The sequence below is a fragment of the Xylocopa sonorina genome, chromosome 8, assembly GCF_050948175.1.
Source record: "Xylocopa sonorina isolate GNS202 chromosome 8, iyXylSono1_principal, whole genome shotgun sequence".
Lineage (NCBI taxonomy): Eukaryota > Metazoa > Arthropoda > Insecta > Hymenoptera > Apidae > Xylocopa > Xylocopa sonorina.
Genome location: NC_135200.1, coordinates 6,814,795 through 6,829,832, shown reverse-complemented (window position 1 = coordinate 6,829,832; position 15,038 = coordinate 6,814,795). Strand labels below are relative to the sequence as shown.

Genomic DNA, 15,038 nt, shown 5'->3' with positions numbered 1-15,038 from the left:
GAGGGTGGCATTAGGTCGAGGTCACCAGGACGCCGAAGCGATCGATGCAGCCCGCCAGGCAGCGCACACCACCCACGCGCGCTTCAACCCTCCCCTCGCTCTCAGCCCTCCGGCCTTCCGCCCCTACGCTCGGAGGCCTTCTCCACCGCGTCGCGATCAACTCGAACAGAACGCCGCGTTATCTTCGATCCCCGAGCGTGTTTCATTTCAGGCTCATTACGCCTCTATTTACGTCTGGTTGCATTCGAACAACGGCCGCCGGGGAAAAAGTCACGCTGGATTCAACACGTGGATGCTCCACATTCGAGAGCCTCGATCAGCTGTTTCCCCGGGACCGTCGACGATTCTCGAGTCCGGGCGCCGTTTCGGAACGAAGGACGCGGTGCTACTCTGTGGCATCGTTTAGGGAAACTGATGGAAGCTCTCTCGTTTCACAGGAACCATTCTTGGGAAGCGAATTTCAGACGTATACTTCTTTGCTTTGATGCTTTTTCTTATTCCATTTTTTTTTATAAATACTCAGTTATTAGTGGAGAAAATGTTTCTCTCGTACCGTTTAGAAGAAAAGAGGGCGATAATTGAAGAATTGTCGATCGAGCAATTGGCAAGATGGTGCACGCGAGACGCCAGAGGGCTCGGTCAGGGCTCGCTCGGAAGGCGAGCGAATAACTTTACATGAAATCGACCAGCAGAAGAAGCGATTCAACCACTCTCGGCAGTCGTAATTTCAGCCAGCTCGTAAAGTTGGAATTTACGAGGGGACGGAACGATTCGCTCTGAACCCCGATAATGTCCCCCCGAGCTTTCACCCGCGTTTACATGGAACTGCGAAACGAATCCACTACAGTTGATTGGCAACGATAACCGAGAAGCCTGCTTTCCAATGGAACCTTTACCCGCGAATAAACGAACGTCGTCGCGTCCGCGATCGCGCTCGCCCTTTCGCGCGTCCTTTGGTTTCCAAGGCCTCTCCATCGAATCCACCCGGCGTACCTCCCTCTTCCCGTTCTTTGTTCCGCTGTAAATGTCCCCGTCGCATTCTGCGTAGGAATCGCGCGTTCACCCCTCGTGGACTTTCTCAACGATCTTACCCAACGGGACCACGGTGACGTTCTGACGATGACGCCGACCCTCGGAGTGGTTTCTGCCTGAGTCAATGCGAATCGTACCATGCGAACAGGCTTCGCGCGTTATGACGTGAGTACGAATGGTATTTTTTTATTTTCAAATCATCTTTCCAACTCTTTGATCGTTAAGACAAATACTTGGCTGGAATTGGCAAACGTGGATTTTGTTTGAAAAAGGAATTGGAAATAGCGATTTAATATTGATAAGGTTTAGATTCTAAGGGAAAGATAATAAGGGATTATGAGACGATTTCGACATTTCCAGGAGGAATCTAGAACGCCCGTATCCAGTGAAGACGATACTTATTTCTTCTCGGAACTTGATCTGTTGAATCCAAGGTATTATTCCTTCTGATGAGAATAACAAGCATCAGACGTTCGAGAGAAGCGAGTCTAGTTCTATAAAGGGAACTTGTAAATGATTATTCGCAGAAAGTCGTGTCAAAAATTACGGTATCAGCGCTATAATACGAAAGGGACGAAGGATAATTCGCCTAATCTTCTTAAAACATCCGCGGGAGATTCAGAACGTTGTTGCTGTTTCTCCAGCTGCGGGACCAAATTACGTAAGTGAAGTAAGTGTGTCTGGAGTCCAGGTACGCGAGTACTTTTCAAATTTAGACGTCGCTCTATTCCAAATGCGTTTCAGTTCCCGATAAATTAATTAAGGACAGTAGAGATCATCGTGTCCCCGGCTTTCCAGATATCTCAGACTTTAGCCATCGAAAAAAGCATGAGGTAATGTGTCAAACCCTCCATTTAAAGTGCAGGATATATTTATACAGAGAATTTTCATTTAATCTCTCCTTGCTTCCTAAATACGGCCACAGATATTTCTTCATAAAAATGTAATAAACGCAATCGTACGTCAAGTTGTCTTATTAAATTCCACGTGTTCCTTGTTTCATCCGTTTCCACCCCTATATTCTTCCAGCCCCAGGTAACTTTTGCCACGGAGAGGTCTTCCAGCGGCGAGGATATTAGCGGTAAATCTCCCGCGAAACTTTGGTAATTATTCGACAAGTTCGGCGAGTCACGTGCACGCCCTTAAATCACGTATGTTCCTAACGCGAATGGTTGTTACGACACTTAATGCACTCGCTTGACAATAGGGCGGGGAAAAGTACGCCACGAATAATCCGGGCGATCCGTCGACACAGCAGGAAATGTAAGTTGTCCATTATTGAAATTCGCTTAAATCCGCGGGCTCGAGTTTTGGGGGCGACTACAGAACAATACGTTACTATCCACGCTATACTTCACTGCTGTTTCAATTCCCCAAATTTCCCTCTTAATTCATTCTAAAATTCCAGTATACCAAATTGAACTCAATCAAATTTATATAACAAGAAAGAAATGATTGAGTGGATTTCATCTCGTCAACAAACCGTCGATCTCTCGATTCTTCCAAATCCTCGCGACTCCCAAATCAGAAGCCGAATTCAAGTATTTGAAAGGCATGCATTTTCTGTCCTTTATAGCTACCCCATGATTCTGGTCATCCCCAAGGCCCGAAAGCTCGCAATCCGACCCGCGTTCCTCGATCCGCCGCTCCCCCTCGGTTCCATGTACTTGTTCCTATTCGCGTTGTTCCTCTTCGCCTACGTGTTCCTCGGCAAGGAGCGCGTGAGTTCGCGGGCGAACGTGACCGTCGCGGCAGGCTCGAGCGGAAGCCGCGCGGACACCGTCCTCGCTGGGGGTGCCGTTTTAATCCCGGGACGTTCGTAGTCGAGCCGGACGAGGATCGATCGGAATCGCCGCGGCCCGGAAACAGCAAGAGCAGCGTGGTCGTGCTCTATCACGAGAAATCGGTCGCGCCCGACGCGACGACACCGGAACCACCCCTCAGAGCTGTTCAGTCGGAGCGATTGGTCCCGCGCGAGCTGACACCGCCGGTGGTGCACGCTGCTCGGTCCCCGCGTCACGAGAGGTAATTATGCGAAACATCTGCGCGCCCCAAATATATTTATTCTGTGGGTTGGATCGCGGTATGGATCTTACTGCTTGGTGAACTAATTTCGGCGAGGAGTCAGCTGGGGGCACAGCTGACTATGAGAACGCGCGAGAGGAAGTTCTGGTTAATTTAGTCTCTGAATTCACGCGATCTGGGTAATTCACGGTTTACGTCTGATTCGCTGCTGGTCTGATATCGTAAACTTTATCGCATTTTGTTGACGAGCAACAAAATAGTGAGCTAATTGAATACTTCTGCTACGTTAAAAAGAGAAACGATCGTTCTGATCAGATGAAATCGATATCATAGAAATGAATGAAATTATTACCAATTTCGGAACATCTTCTCGAGTATAAATCGTAGAGGATACCAAAGTTTCCTCTGCAGCTGAAGAAATCCGTGGAATTCCTCTCTCCTGGTTTTCGGACAGGTCGAATCCGGTGGAAACTCCGGAGGACCGATCCCCTATATATCCAATTGACCGAAGAAAAGCTACTTTGAGACGACGTCGACGTTTATCGAGGCGGCAGAGGCCACTGAACGCGCACATTTATCAGGGTGGCCGTGTAACGCAGGTCGCCTCCTTGCCCGGGGACCGTCGCGACGCCCTCAAGGTGGTGCAGCTGCCGGAACGGAGATCCGAACTGGTTAAATACACGGTCGAGTCCGCGAAGAATTTGATTAGATCGGGTGGCGACTCTTCCACTCGCCAGGACGAGGACTCGGATGATCAGGAGAGAGAATCTGACGAGCATTGGAAGCGCGACGGAATCTTTGGGGAACGATGCCGTCCCTCTGATAGTTTCGTTCCCAAGCTAATGGCTCGTTCCAGGTAACGACACTTACAACGCTTTGTGCTCGCGAACACACACGTTAATCGCGTGTATAATTTAGAGCAAGAAATTAATTGCAATCATTACGACTACTATTCCATATTTTTTATTTTCCTCGTCGCACAATAATTACGCGAAGTTTTTCACGAAGAACCGATCGAGTCTTGTTTCACAGTCCAAGAAAAGGCGGCGATTGTAACCAACGGAAACACGCATCGACCTACCCGAACTTGAGCTATCTGATGCAGCAGATTCATCCACGCCCAAGGGAGCGAGGTGACGATCGTGCATTTATTAGCGTAAACGACGGCGACAACGCGAAGCGAGTATTCCCGTTCCAGCCGACGCCGAGCGGCAACCTGAAGATCGTACCCAACCAGGTAAATGTTCCGATCGATCGAAGACTCGTCGAACCCTGGGAATGTTCGCCTCAGGGTAGACGCGTAGTCGTTCTAGGTGGTGTTCGAATCGAAGAAGGTCAGCGTGCTGGTCGCCGATCCGCGGCACGCCAAGGTTAACGTGAAGGCTGAGCTGAACAAAGCTGGAAACGAGATCGTTGGACGCGCTTCCGAGTCCTCCGCGCGACCTCGGCCCATCGATCTTCCGCTGGGCGTCTCCTCGTCGATCGTTAATCAATCGCAGGTACGCTCGACATCGCGGTACCCCTTTACTTCGCGCGCGAAGTAAGTTGATCGACTGACTCGTCGGAAGTATTCCTTTGAGAGGTCGCATAGTGCAACACTGGTGGGGAGATAAGGTAAAATTCGCGTTTTAGATTCAGCAAATACATAAGTATTACACGGACTGCGAGTAAATTGATACGTATAGAGAATTATAGAGAATTGTATTTGTTATTGTTACACCATGGATCAGTTTGCTTGCGTTTCCGGAACGACAAGTATATTGGCATAAGCCACAAATAATAGGGTATCAGAGGCAGTTCGAATTAATTAACGTCTGTTCAACTATTTATATAAATTAACCAATATTGGTTGTTTCGGTATTATTTACTACAAGACCAACAAATATTTAGTCGGATATGTTACCATAGAAGAAACTTGTTTTAAATGCCCGCTGAAAGGAATATCTCCTCATCCACCCCTATCATCTCCATTGCAATTTTCATTTACGTTCGCTTGAAAACTGATCCGCCGCTTACGCGAACAGAACCAGAAGAAGTTCGCAGCAGTCGAGGACGAGTACAGGTGCACGATGCATCCGTTCAAAGCGAAGCTCGCCCAGACGGAGGCCACGGAACAGAAGCAGCAACAATCATCGTCGTCGACGTCACGTGAAATGCCGCTGCTGCGGGAGGTGCCGCTCTCCGCGTGAGTATCCGTCGATCGATCCGAGGCCCAGCGAGTCTTTCGACGACCGGGCCAATAGAATCTCGCGAGGGAAACGATGCAAATGTCACGGTTCACCCTCGCGAGTCGAGCTTTCCCGTTCGATAACGTCGATCCGCGGCGTTCCCTCGATCGTAAGCGAAGGAAAAACCGACGGACTCGCCCGGCACCGGTGCCCCCCGTTCCGTTCTTCGCCAATAAGCGTTTGATCGGCCTGTAATTTCGCGCAGACTCGGATTTACGAGCGAACAGCCAATCGATTGGGATAACATAGTTCTCCCGGAGAAGACCGATCTGTATCAGGAGCTGGCCAGGCGTATCACAAATTACAAGTAAGCTTATAGTTGCGCCAGATCGATGTAACGAACCGAAGGGGGTGCGGGCGAGGTAATCGCACCGACCAACGGAGTTACCAGCTAAATTTCATTCGATCGATCTTTCGAGGAACGCCGATTGTATCGTGCGAATCGATCAGGACGAGTTCCATTGCCACCTGCTGGTGCTACAGAGTTACAGCGGCTTCTTCGACGAGAACAATTGCAAGGAGATCGATCTGACCGGGGTGAGTTATCGGACTTTTCACCGTAAACGTAATCCTCCCTCATTTACGAGCTCTATCGGAAATCGCTGACGACGGTGTGCTGGTCGCATAAAGTAAGGGAAGTCGTGTGCCCCGCTGAAGCTTCAATTTAGTAAAGAGACAGCGCTGTCTCGTTACAGAGAACGCTAGATACGCTATTGTCACTTTAAAAAGGTAGCAACGAGATTAACGAGATAAGATAATTCATTAAGCGATAGTTCGTATCGCTTCGTTATCATATTCTCCCAGAACGTGCATCCCTTCGCTGATCATGCTCGCCACAACGAAACCACCACCGATTTACGCAATACTTTGATCCCCTGCGAACGACAGAACGATCCGCGCGATATTTCTTTTCACCCGTTTATTCAGAAAACCACCGGGCAGTTAATACAACTGGCACGCGAGCGAATTTCCCCGCAGCTTTCACGACCACTCGACCGTCATCGATCTTCACCCTTTAACGAGGCGCGTTAAACGAGTCGTAACCTCGGATCACGAGCCGTTCCTTCCTCCGCTCGGTGCTCTCGATGCTCTCGCGTCGTCCTACACGCGGTTCCCATCGACAATTTATTACGCGACAGACGGAGGAGGGGCGAAACGACGCCACGTACCTCCCGTAGCTTCCACGGGAAATACGCGCTACGTTGCACGTACACACTTGCGCTGAGCAAGATGTATTACGGACTTATCGGTGCGACGAACAATCTAGCGGATCCGGAATAAAGTCCCTTTGTTCGCGAGATCCGATTTTCCGCCGTTGGTTCCCTCTCCCGGGTACGTATCTATGGTCCACGTTCGATCGACCGGCAGTCACCGTTCATCTTCGCTTCTGCGTCTCTCTCTCTCTCTCTCTCTCTCTCTCCGCGTTTTTCACCTCGATCTTCCGTTTCGTCTCACTCCTTTTTTAAGCATTGGCCGGATAGAGTGACCGACTGGATATTTCCTATTTGCTTTGACGCGAGAACTCGCGGACTTCGTCTCTGAAATTTGCTTTTGGTTTACTGACGTGGATCGCTGTTGCCTCTGAGCGGTGAAACATTTCGGGGAGGATTCATCGGAAACTGAAGTTTTCGATTTTTGATCGGATATTAGGTTTCAACTTCAGACGTATGGTGTGCTTGTTGCATCAGCATGCTCCGTTTCGACGCATTTCGCTTGATCAAATAAGAGGATCCCCACGCACGTAGTCTGCCCTACATTCGGCAAAAGGGAAGAGCACGATGAATCACCGTGATTTAAGTAACTCGCGCGGCTATTCTGGCCCTTCCTGACGCTCTACCGTCGAGCGTCCATAAATTACAACTTTCGCGACTGCTCGTCCACGATAATGACAGCCGAATAAATATACGAGCGCACGAAAAGCCGGTCCGGCTGGCCGTCGCGAAGAGAGCCAGGACTCGATAAATCTCCCCGCGGCGAGGCTTCGAAATCGCCAAGTAGGCAGCAAAAGGGGCGCAAAGGGGTTGCTGGCGACCCCAATCTCTTGTGTCAGCATCCTGTTCTTCTTCTGGCCGCTCCATGCTCCCCTCTACTCTTTATTTCGCGTCCTACACCTCGGTGACTCGGTGGGCTCGAAGCCAAACGACCTTGAACTCCTTTCCCGTCTTCTCTAGCGGTGGCTATATTTGACTCCTCTCTTTTATTTTTTTTTTTTTTTACTTAAGGGTGAATAGAGCGACTCCTCGAATAACGCGCCACCCGCCGCCCTTTAATGATCGCTGCTGTTGGGAGCCTCGCCAGTACCAGCGTCGCCGCTCTTGTTGTCCCGCGACGGGGCGACTCGCTCTCCTGTTGGCCACGTGTCAAGGAGACACGTGTAATTAAAAATGGAAGGGCACGACATTCGTAACAAGATAATAAGGCCTTCCGCGGCAGCGGAGAGCTGCTCTTCGTTGGTGCTCTCTCGTTTCAATTGCACTCGCGTTTGTTTTTATTATACACCACGCGATAGCTTAGAAAGAGAGACTGATGGAATTATTTCAGGATTATTAGCTGCATTTGCGCTCTTGGTGTTGCTTTTGAGACAATAATTATTACGCGAGTAATTTTCATGTATCGATTAGACCGGCGTGTCCTCGAAGGCGTTTTCGATCATCTACGACTGGATGATCAGTTCACAGAACGAAAGCTGTCGTCTTCTACAGAGGGATAATATTCTGGAAATCTTTGCTGCCGCTCAGTATCTTGGAATTAAAGGTAAGATTCCTCTTAACTTATTTAAAATTCTCATAAAATTCTCATTCAAATAAATGGAGTAAGTACTGATTTTTCTTAATCTTCGTCAACGCGAGGGTTCGCGAATAATGTTCCTGTTTACATCCTGCTCGCAGCATCGCTTTCCCACTTCCATCAATCTTCTGAAACGCGGTTGCACCGCATAATATAGTGCCGATGCTTTCTAGCGCGCTTTGAAACTTCGAACTCGGCTGTATCGGGGAAGAATGAAAAGTTTCCAGCCGCGATAGGTATTCGCGAAAGTCTCGATGGTGCCGCGCTCGAGTTTCGTTGGATACGTCACTGTCCAACTCGAAACTTCAGTAAACCATATGAAATCCTGGGAAAATGACGGTGTATCGTGTCTTCGAACGAAACACGAGAAAATTCAGGCTTCCTTTCGCGGCGTCGCGTTCCTAAAGTCCGCATTTTTCACGCTCACGGAATGTACAGCTTTATTCAAAAGTCTAGGTGCTTTTTCCAAACGAACCTTTACTTTTCTTTTCTCCGCAGCATGCAATAGCTTTACGATTGATTAATTTCACATGGTGATACGATTTATTTCATTCTCGCGCTTCGTTGAATGCTCAACAGAACTGGAGGAACAATGTTGGGCGTTCGTAGACAACGACGAACTGTTCACGGAAGACACCGCGTTTCTATTATACTTGGAAGCGAAAAAAATTCGAAACACCGCAGTTATGGAACTGATGGTGCCAAGAATTATGAAATTCTTTTTGATGCTTGTCAGTACCAAAGACTTCCTCGAGTTGTCAGTGGATGAACTGTGCCTTTTGTTAAAATCCAATTACATTTCTGTCAACAGGTACTCCGCTATCGATATCTCGAAACGAAACAGTATATACATATTTTCGCTTATCTTCAAATCTTTCGAACAGTGAAATGGAGGTTCTCATGTCCGCTGTGCGATGGCTGATGCACGATTGGCAGAACAGAAAGCAGCACATGCTGGAGGTTCTAAAATGCATTCGATTCGGATTGATCGCACCGTGGCAACTGGTCGACGTTAAGAGAAACCCGGAGAATCCGGAATTTATGGAATTAATGTCTTACCCTGAGGTGCAGAAGATGGTCGACGATGGCTTAGCGTAAGGATCTCATTTTTTGCCCCTTCGAGACGATGACGGACCCTTTCGTTAACTCGCAAGCTTTTCAGTTTTGTCATTATAAAATATTGGTACGGTAATCAAACTGAGGATTATTATCACTGGATCGACCTATTGGGACTTACGGAGCCAACTAACCGAAACTGGGCTGGAGAGGATAAAGTACTCGAAGCAGAACTAATTATTTCTCGTCTGCGATACTTCATCGATTTAATCAATCTTAAATTATATATATTTTGTTTCAAGAATTACGTGACGTATCGAGAATTTCTGCTTTACCTCGAAGAATACCAAAGAACGAAAGTTTCGGAACTGAGGGCGCAGAAAACCGGCGCGAAACCCACCCCTCGTAACGATTACACTTGCGCGCCTCCCAGAGCGTCTAATAATTATGTTCAAAGTTCAGGTGCGTCTTAAACGCTTTAAAATAATATCGAGAAGCGCAGACTAAGAAGAATAAATATCTGCAGGCGATACAGGCGCCAATCAAAACGAGACAGCGACGCACTCGAGGCATTCGAAGCCGCCACCGAATTATTTACCGCTGGAAATGCCAGTGGGCATGATGATGCCTCCGAAATTTATGAACGACTACTTGAGCAACCTGCAACGAAGCAAAGGGGTGAGTAACCCTGAAGCAAATCGAAGATCGACGCAGAGACCTTAAAACAGACCAATTCGAGCATGAAATATTTCTCGTTTCGCGATTTTGCAACGTAATCAACCCCAACGATGACGCCTCGAACTAAGATATTATTCGATTATTTAGCTCGTACATCGTATATCGTATTTATATGTTTAACTAACGTCTGTATAAGAAAATATACGTGGTGCCTCGTGAATTTAAAAAGAAAAAAACGCGTGAGAACATTTTTCACGAGCTAAAATACGATCTCGAAGCACACGCAGGAGAACGTTTAGAACGATCGAGGAGCGGGATAGCTGTTGGACGTTTAACGGTGAGTCGTTTTGCGATCGATCACCTCGGGACGAGGGAACCGAGGCCAGGTTCCCGTCCGTTCGGAAAGTCTCTCCATCTCTTTCTCTCTCTCTCTCTCTCTCTCTCTCTCTCTCTTTCTCTTTCTGGTTGCTTTCAGGGATTGTTACGCGCGGTTATCGCCAAAGAAATCTCGAGGTAAGCTTACGTGCTTGTAAGTGGGAATAATAAGTTTTCACCGTGGTAACAGCCGTCACGGAGCTGTAGTCAAAGGTCAGAGTTTACGTTGCACGGAAATCCGTGCTTTAATACCGAAAATCCTCGGGCCGTGTACCAGCGGTCCGCGCGTAGGTCATTATGCACCGCAGCGACTCGTGGAAACAGCACTTACAGCGTATAAGCTCTTACCTTGAGATTACACGGGCCCCGTAACAATTTAGTTTCTGTTAATTGCGTCAAACGGCCGTGTTCGCGTTAATGCACAGGATCGCGGGCTAAATTGGAACGTGACGGCGTGTTCACGTATAATCCTAGTTGTAAATTTATAATTAGAACGCGGCTACGTGCGCGTGGATATGTTCCTTAACGCGTATCCGCGCGCGCGCGCGATTGCACTTCGGTGTTTCGGCAAATTCGCGATACCTGATACACAGATATTTTATTATTATTAATCGTTGTTATTGCTAATGTACATGGTTGAGTAAGTAACGCGTTCATTGCCGCTGCTGACGTTGCAACCGGATTAGAAACAGCTAAAACGATCTGTGAGCTACATATGGATCACGGGCGGCTCGGTTAGAGCATCCCTGACCCACATCCGAGTCAGCGGACAGTGAACGAGTTAGACTCATAACAATGACAAATTAGCACAGTTTTCACCGACATTTTAACACGTGACTGGCTACATAAATCACTGAATGCAGTGGCCACTGCGTAAAAATCCAAAATTCCTCTGTGCTACCGTTAAACCAATGAATCCTCTAAAATACGCTTATAGATATAAGAAAAGCCATTGTTTCTCACGCGAGGTACGCTTTTCGCGCAATCGATTCTCTCCTGAAAGAAAGAATGTAATTTACCACGTTGTGCAGAGCGAAGAAAGGAGCGTAGCGTTCGATACGAGGTTCACGGGTGGCGGGGAATCGCCAAGGATCTCCTACAAACCGTCGAACGTGGAAAAACAGACGCAGGAACACTGTCACCGCGGCGTAAATTCGCAGGTAACACCGTCGTCCTAGCGCGAGGAAATTTTCGTTACAGTTCGATGCTGGCGTGCTCTTCTCTCCTCAGGACGTCGATAAATTGGATTACCAGAGCCGGCAGCAGGAGAAAAACGCGACGGATGTTTGCCAGTGCCAGCAGCAGCAGCAGCAGCAGCAGCATCGCGAGTCGAATTTTATATTTTCCACGAAAAAGCAGCAGACACGGAGATGTAAGATGCCGAGGGAGCCGGAAGAGCGCACAGACTCCGGTAAATCCGAGGAGGAGGCCGCCACTACGATACAGGCCGTTTACAGGGGATACAAGGCTCGCAGAAGATTCGACGAAGTTAGTGGATATCCTTGGAAACTTTTGCCATCGGCTAATGGTGTCGATGCCTTGGTGAAATGGCCACGACGGTGTTTCGATTCCATTGAATTAGCTATCGAGTTGGAAAGGGGAACACTGTTAGGTCATCCTATAAATAACGTTGTCTTGGAAACTTGATTATAGTAGAGGACTAACAATTTTAAACGGGAAATAGTCTTTTATTTTTCAAAACAATTTTTATCCTGCTTTTCTTTTTGTGATTTTATAAAAACGATAGAACGAATGATAGATATCGCTGGACGCTAGCATTGGGTTTAAACATTTGCGAGGTATATTCGACAGTCGACAAGATGTTTTGCCACGGTAAAAACACGATTCGTATCGTGCACGTTGTTTCCCGAAACGGCAGATAAGAAAATCAACGTCAGGGGAGAGACGGAATATCAAGAAGGTAGCGGAACTTTTGGCCATTCCGATGGACGAAACGTTTCGCAATCCCTCGATTGAACCCGTCAGAATTTCAAGCAGTTCAGCGAACCAAATGAGAAACGTGATGGACGGCGCATCGAACTTGTCGAGTCCTAGAAAAAGAAGTAGAGAACAATCGATTCTGAAAATTCAAAATCAACGTTTCATTGAGAATCAGATGAACCAAGTAATTCGAAACCCGGACTCTTTCATAATCTACACGCTATAAGAGAACTAGAATATTTACCCGAGGAGTTCGTATTCGAAATTGTAGTTCGACGCGCGCACTTCCTGTTACCCGATCGGGGAGCAAAGGAAACAACAAATTCCTCAAAGTTTAATGAACCATCGGGACGCAATGAAATCTATCAGGACCATAAAGTCACCTGTATTTTTCTCCAACTACGACGGGAGAACCAGTTCTCCATCGGAGAACACGGACACGGACGATCCTTTCTCTCCGCGAACAGACGTGAAACCAACGGTGACAAATTTCAACGACGGTGTTACGATCAATGAGAAAACGAACGAAGTCAATTATTCGGACGGCGACAATGTTCAGCGAGCGAGAGCCGGCACTAAAACTGTGCAGATCCGATCTACCAGCTACAAGCGACCACTGTGAGTAATACGAATACAAATTGTCTATTTATTTACTGACACGTTTCTATTAAAGTAGAAACAGCGTAAGACCAATGAAAGTTCCGCCGGCGATATCGTCGATAACATTGTTACACTGACATTTCCGTTAACGCTGGTAATAACAGAGATATGATAATCGATACTCCAATAACGCGATAAATATATAATCCAAGGTTAATTGTTCGCAGTCCGCAGAGAATCAGCGACAGCATAATGGCGTCGAACGTGGACGGCTATTTTCTGGACAGCTCGCTGTTCTTCCCCGATCGCGAGTCGGTCCTCGTGTTCGGTGGCGTCGATCCGCACGGGGAGTACGGCCGGCCTGGTAACACTGGCAAGGACATGTACAGGTTCAAGCCTAACGAGAACATTTGGGAGTTCGTGGGTGAAATTCCACGGGCGCGACATCACCATTCGGTCGCTTACCTAAGAGGCCGTATTTACGTAGTGGGTGAGTCGAAGGCGATGACGAAACGGACGGGAATCGTGATGTTGCCGGCGAACGAGTCGCCCGTTCGAACGAATAAAAACGACGAATTCAAGGATTCGCATGCCATTTTCGTGCCGCTTAACGAAACAGTCTCCTATGGCGTAGTCGTCTTTACGACTTTGTTTTTCCAAACCGCGAGATAGGCGACGGGTTGCGTTCAGTGTTTAATCCTTTCACGATCTAATACGAGATGCGTTTAACCGATTCGTCGGATATCGCAACGTTTTATATCCGGAAATCACGGTTTCCATATAGTACGAGTTAATAAACTTGGACAGCCTCCTCTTCGTCGGTTCGCTGTGTTATGCGAATGGATTGGGCGCAGAAAAAGAAGATAGGAAATGTTTTTCTCGCACCAGGTGGAGCCGATCCTCTGGAGGACAAACTTCACAGGAAGAGCAACGCCGTTGGATGCGTCTGGAGTTACGATCCGACGACCAGGACCTGGTTCAATGAACCCGCGATGCTGACAGCCAGAAAGGACTTTGGATTGGTGGTCAGCCACGGGAAAATGTACGCGATAGGAGGGCAAGGCAGGAACGGGATGTGAGTTGTTACGCGGCGGACAGGGAGAGCGTAATTACCCTGCACCTCGTGGCCACGTTTTCCTTCATTTTCCCCGCTATTTATTTCTACGCCGCGCGACGTTAATTGCGGCTAATTTAAACCCCTGTTAATTGTCATCAGCGTCACGGTTTAACCGAAACAATTCAATTTACGGTTGCGTGGCTGTAAAAGCGAACGGAGGAAACGAACCGAGATGATGCGTTCCCGTCTTCGACGGACAAAAGTAATGTAAGAAGCTTGGGCTTCTCTCTGTGCCGCAGAGCTTTGAGGACCGTGGAGGCTTTCGATCCATCGGACTCCACGTGGAGGGAAGTGCAACCGATGCTGACTGCGAGGGTGGGACCTGCCAGCGTGAAATATCGGGACCTTATCTGGGTCGCTGGCGGGATGACAAAATCGAAAAAGGAGCTATTCTCGAAGGACGTCGAGTGCTACGACCCGATCAAAAATTTGTTAGCTCGATTCCTCGTCTCATTGCGTTTCCCCATTGCCCGGATTAAACGCTCGATTTATCGCGCACGTACGATAAATGGACGTAGAAGTTGCTATCGATGAGCTCTTTCAGATGGCTGAGAGCGGCGCCTTTGGGGTCACCAAGGTGCTTCGCCTCCTTCTACGTGGTGTCCGACTGTCTTTACGTGATCGGCGGAGCGTCGACCACGGAGAACGCCACTCAGAGCATCGACAGCATCGACGTGTGGGACGGAAACGATTGCGTATGGAGAGAACACGCGAACATGTCGATCGCGAGACACGGACATTCCATTGGTTCGATAGGTCAGTTTTCTTATGGCATCTCGTGGTACATCGTCGTGTATCCCCAGTGACTTTTTCCTTTCTGCTCGCTTGTAGTATAATATTTCGTGTGCAGACCTTCGAACGATGTAAAGGTCGCGATGATATTTTAACCACTCAACAAGTTCTTCTCTTAGGTGATCAATTGTTGATAATCGGAGGCGTAACCACGGTGTTCATGAAGACCCTGAACAGTGTCGAATGTTACTGTTGCGACATGGGGAAATGGATGAAGGGCGTAGCTGCGCTGCCGCATCCGGTTTCCGGTCACGGAACCGTATCCTTACCGCCGGCTAATCTTCTGATTAATCGCTGATTACTATGAAATAAAGAGCGTCGTGTTTCTTTACGTGCCGCGTTTTATAATCGCCACATTAAATGCTTTATCGAACTCATTCGTATTTAACTATTCCTTTTTTTTTTAA

At 48.0% G+C, this 15,038-nt stretch overlaps 1 protein-coding gene across 1 annotated transcript; it reads left to right on the top strand.

Annotated features, from left to right (window-relative positions):
- The first annotated feature begins 1,103 nt into the window (after nt 1-1,103).
- LOC143425945 (uncharacterized) lies at nt 1,104-14,929 on the top strand. Its single transcript, XM_076899036.1, is given in 28 exon segments — nt 1,104-1,197; nt 1,393-1,466; nt 1,560-1,693; nt 1,777-1,865; nt 2,068-2,135; nt 2,240-2,295; nt 2,856-3,057; nt 3,512-3,913; nt 4,090-4,294; nt 4,371-4,556; nt 5,082-5,242; nt 5,491-5,592; nt 5,705-5,822; nt 7,907-8,039; nt 8,652-8,883; nt 8,957-9,166; nt 9,235-9,346; nt 9,431-9,590; nt 9,655-9,806; nt 11,213-11,355; nt 11,357-11,669; nt 12,061-12,306; nt 12,394-12,740; nt 12,950-13,212; nt 13,611-13,797; nt 14,079-14,270; nt 14,384-14,595; nt 14,751-14,929. Coding segments are annotated over 28 exon segments (4,905 nt in total). The 5' UTR covers nt 1,104-1,170.
- Nucleotides 14,930-15,038: the final 109 nt, after the last annotated feature.